Source organism: Chelonoidis abingdonii, chromosome 1 (assembly GCF_003597395.2).
Source record: "Chelonoidis abingdonii isolate Lonesome George chromosome 1, CheloAbing_2.0, whole genome shotgun sequence".
NCBI classification, from domain to species: domain Eukaryota; kingdom Metazoa; phylum Chordata; order Testudines; family Testudinidae; genus Chelonoidis; species Chelonoidis abingdonii.
The window spans coordinates 9,818,603-9,824,660 of record NC_133769.1 but is presented as its reverse complement, the minus strand read 5'-3'; the positions used below and the strand labels follow the sequence as shown (position 1 = coordinate 9,824,660).

Genomic DNA, 6,058 nt, shown 5'->3' with positions numbered 1-6,058 from the left:
CTACCTGGCCAGAGCCTGTCACCCATCCCCCGCCCACTCACCCCCCTACCCAGCCAGAGCCCGTCACCCTACCCCATCCAATCACCCTTACGGCCGAGCCCCGCACCCTCCCCGCCCATACCCCCTACCGGCGCGCCCCGGTACTATCCACCATCCACTCACCTCCCTACGGCCAGAAGCCCCGTCACCCCATCCCCCAGCTCCTCACCTCTCCTACCCAGCCAGAGCCGTCCCCTATCCCCATTCAAACTCACCCCCCTACCTCCAGAGCCCCTCACCCCATCCCCCAGCCCCACTCCCTCTCCTACCAGCCAGAGCCCCGTCACCCTATCCACCATCCAGCACTCACCCTCCTACGGCCGAGAGCCCCGCACCCATTCCCCCAGTCCCAACTCATCCCCCTACTGGGGCAGAGCCCTGTCCCATGCCCCCGCCCACTCATCCCCCTACCTCGGCAAGAGCCCCCGTTACCCCATCCCCGCCCACTCACTCCCGCACCCGGCCAGAGCCCCGTCACGCCCATCCCCAAGCCCACTCACTCTCCTCTACCTTGGCCACGGCCCCGCATCCCCCTAGCCCACTCACTCCCCCTACCTTGCAGAGCCCCGTCACCCTATCCACCACCAACTCACCTCCTACCGGCCAGTAAGCCCCGTCACCCCATCCCCAGCCCATCACCCCCCCTCACCTGGCCGGAGCCCTGTCACCCCATCCCCAGCCCACTCACCCCCCCGTCCCAGCTGGAGGCCCTTCATCTCATTTCCCCCAGCCCACTCACCCCCCCCTACCGGCCAGAGCCCCATCACCCCATCCCCCAGCCCGACTCACCCCTCCCATACCGGCCAGAGCCCTGTCACCCCCATCCCCCAGCCTCTCACCCCCCTCCCGAGCTGGAGGACCTGTAATTCCATCCCCCAGCCCACTCACCCCCCACACCCAGCCAGAGCCCCGTCACCCATCCCCACCCCTGACCCACCCCCCATACCCAGCTAAGGCCACATCACCCCATACCAAACCCCACTGGTGCCCCCACCCCATAAACCACCCAAAACCCAGCCAGGTCCCACTTAGACCAAACTTCCTTCGGTTGCTTCGCAAAGGCCCAGCCACCAGCCTGGCCAGAATCTGCCGCCCTGTTCCCTCCCCTCTCGAACAGACCCAGTCTCCCCTTGGCCATGAGGACATGGTAGCGAGGCCCGGGCTGGCCCTCTTCCCCAACTCTCATTCCTCCGGCCCGTGGCATGAGAGACACTTGGCCACCTTTCCCCAGCAGTTTCCTTCTGTCTGCCCCTCTCCCAGTTCCGGGCAGAGTCCATCACCCGGCAGCCAGGTTGGCATTATACAAAGAGCCTTCTTTATCAGTAATATTGAGGGAAGACATCTCCTGCACCCGTTCCCACAGATTTGTGGGTCCCTAGGTCCCCGTGACTGGCCGGGAGGGCCCCGACTGGCAGGGACCTACTGCATGGCAAGCGCTGGCACCAGAGGGGCAGCCCCGCCAGCTCGCCCGGTGTTCTGGGGCCATGCCTTCCACCCTGGGGCCAGCCTCACATGCTTTCGGCACAGGGGCCATCGCCCCTCCCGTGGCGCGGGGTCAGTTGGCCACCTTGTTGGCAGGAACATTGAAAAGGTCTGCGATGTCCAGCATGGCCTGGCGAATGTTCCTCCCGAACCGTCTGGAGTCCTGTGGTGAGAGAGGAGACAGGACCTGGTTAACCTGGGTCCCAGCGAGAGCCGTGGGTTAGCAGGGGCAGGAGTGGCAGGGGGCAGCTTGAGAAGCCCCAGGCAGGCAGAGCTCTCTGCCCCATGGCATTGGGGGGCGGGGGAATACGGAATGTGGAGGGGCTCATCCTGCTCCGGAAGTGGGGTACTACATCAGGACAGGCCAGGACAGGGACGAGGGTCAGTGGAACAGGAGGGAGTCGAGTGGGGCCAGGCCCCGACACAACTCCCCTCCACCACCCCCCACACACACCTCAGCTGCAGGGCGAGGCCGGTCCTGCAACAGCTGCTTCCAAGCCCCATGAGGTGAGTGATCTGCAAACCCCTCCCGACCCTCGGCCAGTGTGCACTGTGTGGAGATCCTGACAGGCGCTCCCATGCCCCAGACGGCAGGCGTGACCCTAACCCAGCCCCCACAGCAGCACCCACCCCATGCGCAGCACCCACAGCAGACGGGGCATCCAGAGACAGATGTCTGCTGGGACAGCAGGGAGATCTGGCCCCAGGCGAGCCACAGGGACAATGCCCACAGACCGCAGGGCCAGGGAAAGGAGCTACAGCAAGCCAGGCCATGGTCGCCCACCTGGTAGGGAACCGCAGGGATCAAGGGGCAAGGGACGGGTGGCAAGATCCCATAGCAGCTGGAGAGCCTGGCTGTTTAGACAGGAGCTGAAGAAGAGGCAATGTGGCAGAGGTAGGAAATGCTAACAGGACAGAAATGGAGGGCAGGGCGCTCTCATGTGCTGTCCCAAAACAAAGGAGCCAGGGGACACACGAGGGCACCGACAGGCAGCACATTTACACAGAGCAATGGAAATGCTTTTCTTACTCCATGGTATAATTAACCCGTGGAACTCACTGCCACAAGCTGCCAGAGAGGGTACGACTTAGTGAGTTTCAAACAAGGCCTGAATAACAGGAACATCCCTGCTTAGACAAACACAGAAAGGAAGGCCTGCCGAGAGCTACAAGCCAGCCCCTAACTGAACGGGCTGGGAGACACTTCTCCCAGGGCACATTATTCCAGAATCCCTGCCCCTCCCTCCGAAGGTCCTAGTCCTGGCCCATCAGAGAGGGGGCAAGATGGGCCCTGGTGCTGACCCACACAGCCCATTCCTATAGCTAAAGGACAGTGGGCCCCAGGGGAGGGCTCTCAGACCCCGTGTCCCCTCTCAGGGCTGCCCTCCAGCTGGCTGGGTGTACCCCAGGGCTCCTCTCCTAGGGACAGCCATGAATGCTAATGGGCCACGAGGACCAGGAGGGGTTCCTAGCCTGGCCCCTATTGGCCAGGCAGTCTGTGCCCAGCCAGGTTGAGGGGGACTCTGACCGTTTCAGGGCTGGAGAACTTGCTGGAGATGTGGAAGGTGATCAGGTTCTCGCCAGCAATGATGTAAGAGACACCGTATCCGTCATCAGCCACCTGCAGGGACAGTCAGAGAGAGACAGATGGGCAGTGGCACCGAGAGGGAATGCAGCTGGGAGGAAGGGACTAGAGCTGCTGACTGTGGGTGGTGCAACCTCGGTTGGGCTGCCAGGCCAGCCGGATTCAATAACAGCCTCAGTGTGGGTGTGAGCCTTTCCCTGTGCCCGGCTCTGTGCTCAGCAACCCAGTCATCACAGAGTCGTAGCACTGGAGGGGCCCTCGAGAGACCATCTAGGCCTGTCCCCTGCACTCATGGCAGAACTAAGTATTATCTAGCCCATCCCTGAGAGGTGTTTGTCCAACCTGCTTTTAAACATCCCCGATGACAGAAAATCCACAACCTCTCTGGGCAATTTATTCCCGTGCTTAACCACCCTGACAGTGAGGAAGTTTTTCCTAATGTCCAACCTAAACTGCCCTTGCTGCAATTTAAGCCCACTGCTTCTTGACCGATCCTCAAATGTTAAGAAAAACAACTTTTCTTCCTCCACCTTGTAACAAACTTTTACATATTTGAAAACTGTTCTCATGTCCCTTAGTCTTCTCTTCTCTGGACTAAACAACCCCAGTTTTTTCAGTCTTCCCTCACACCTCATGTTTTCTGAACTTTGATCATTTTTGTTGCTCTTCTTTGGACTTTCTCCAATTGGTCCACATCCTTCCTGAAATGGGCCCAGAACTACACACAACACGCCAGCTGAGATCTAATCAGCACGGAGCAGAGCAGAAGAATTACTTCTCGTGTCTTGCTTACAACACTCCTGCTAATCAGCCCAGAATGATGTTCGCTTTTTTTGAGACAGTGTCACACTGTTGACTCACATTTATACATGTGTCAGTCAGACCCTCCCCGGTCCCAGCACAGGCAGTGGGGGGCTGGTAGCTGGGAGCTGGGCTGGGCAGGGTACTCAGGTGCTGATGCCCTGCGAGCTGCAGCAATGCCAGACTCCCTGAGAAACGATAGGGTCACACTCACTGCCCTCACTTGCACGGAGCAGCCTTGCTCCACCAAATGCCCCAGCTGGGACTCCTGCCCGTGCAGCCCCTGCAGAGACCAGAGGTGCCCCATCCCCACTCGTGTACTCAGGGCACCTGCCCACCCAGCCGCTGCAGAGACCAGAGATGCCCCATCCCCCATGTGCATGTATCCAGGGCACCCGCCTTCCCAGCTGCTGCAGAGACCAGAGGTGCCCCATCCCCCCCAGGGCACCCCTCTGCTCCAACACTGCAGAGACCAGAGATGCCCCATCCCCACTGGTGTACCCAGGGCACCCGCCCGCCCAGCTGTTGCAGAGACCAGAGGCGCCCTGTCCCCTGTGCATGTATCCAGGGCACCTGTCTGCCCAGCTGCTGCAGAGACCAGAGGTGCCCCATCCCCCATGCATGTACCCAGGGCACCCCCCTGCCCCAACACTGCAGAGACCAGAGATGCCCCATCCCCACTGGTGTATCCAGGGCACCCGCCCGCCCAGCTGCTGCAGAAACCAGAGGTGCCCTGTCCCCTGTGCATGTATCCAGGGCACCCTCCCGCCCAGCCTCTCTACCCCCTGAAGTACCCTTCCCAGCCTACATTTGCCCAAATTACCCTCCCCACCCACACAGCCCCAGTCTCATATGCTCCTACCCTGCCCTGGCACAGCACAGAAGCCCCAGGTGGGAGTAAAACTCACCGGGCCAAAGCCACCTCCGGAGGAGACGAGATCCTGGTTCTTCTCCATATCAAACATTTTGATCTGTTGCTGGGGAGTCTGACTGGTGGACAGACGCCAGGGCTCAGCCAGCACCTGCACAGAACCACGCTCCGGTGAGCGCCATGCATCTGCCAGCCCTGGGGCTCCAACCTCTGCAGAGATCATCCTGAGCTGGGCACAGAGCACAGGGCCCTCTCTTCCAGAACCCAGCCCTGCCCAGATCAGAGCTGCCAGCCCAGAGTCACAGCTCAGGGCCCAGACTGACATGCCTGGATCCCCAGCTGAGTCTTGGTCCTTTTCTGGCTTTCTGTAAGCACCCTCAGTGCCACAAGGACACGAGCAGTTTCACACAGCGGGAGGCTGAATAGGGGCAGGTAGATGCCAGAGGGGAGCTCGCAGGCCGGGCCAGCTCCTGTCTATCCTGGTCCAGAGGTGAACAAGGAGAGACCAACAAGGCTCCAACCCTCTCTTCCCAGCCTCCAAGAGGAGCTCACTCAATCTGTGGGGGCGTTACCAGATGAGTGTGCGTGAAATGGTGTGTGCACACATGTGTCAGGTGGGGTAGGGGTGTGCGCATGGTGCCTGTGGGCATGTGAGCATGCAGGGCGTGCATGTGTGTGGAGGGGTGTGCACATGGTGCCTGTGGGGATGTGAGCATGCAGGGCATGCATGTGTGTGGAGTGGTGTGCGCATGGTGCCTGTGGGCATGTGTGCGTGCAGGGCGTGTATGTGTGTGGACGGGTGTGCGCATGGTGCCTGTGGGCATGCAGGGTGTGCATGTGTGGGGAGGGATGTGCGCATGGTGCCTGTGGGCATGTGGGCGTGCAGGGTGTGCACGTGTGTGGAGGGGTGTGCGCATGGTCCTTGTGGGCATGTGGGCATGCAGGGTGTGCACATGTGTGGAGGGGTGTGCGCATGGTGCCTGTGGGCATGTGGGCGTGCAGGGCGTGCACGTGTGTGGAGGGGTGTGCGTATGGTGCCTGTGGGCATGTGGGCGTGCAGGGTGTGCACGTGTGTGGAGGGGTGTGTGCATGGTTCCTGTGGGCATGTGGACGTGCAGAGTGAGCATGTGTGTGGAGGGGTGTGCGCATGGTTCCTGTGGGCATGTGGGCGTGCAGGGCGTGCATATGTGGAGGGGTGTGCGCATGGTGCCTGTGGGCATGTGGGCATGCAGGGCGTGCATGTGTGTGGAGGGGTGTGCGCATGGTGCCTGTGGGCATGC

At 61.1% G+C, this 6,058-nt stretch overlaps 1 protein-coding gene across 1 annotated transcript in view; it reads right to left on the bottom strand.

Moving 5' to 3' along the window:
- Positions 1-1,356: 1,356 nt before the first annotated feature.
- Positions 1,357-6,058, bottom strand: part of CPT1B (carnitine palmitoyltransferase 1B) — a 55,317-nt gene continuing 50,615 nt past the window's right edge. Inside the window, exons 18-20 of the mRNA XM_075063984.1 lie at positions 4,816-4,929; positions 3,050-3,142; positions 1,357-1,684 (exon numbers count right to left, since the gene is read on the bottom strand). Of these exons, the coding sequence (XP_074920085.1) occupies positions 1,595-1,684; positions 3,050-3,142; positions 4,816-4,929 (297 nt within the window). The 3' untranslated portion in view covers positions 1,357-1,594. The remainder of the gene's footprint in view (positions 1,685-3,049; positions 3,143-4,815; positions 4,930-6,058) is intronic.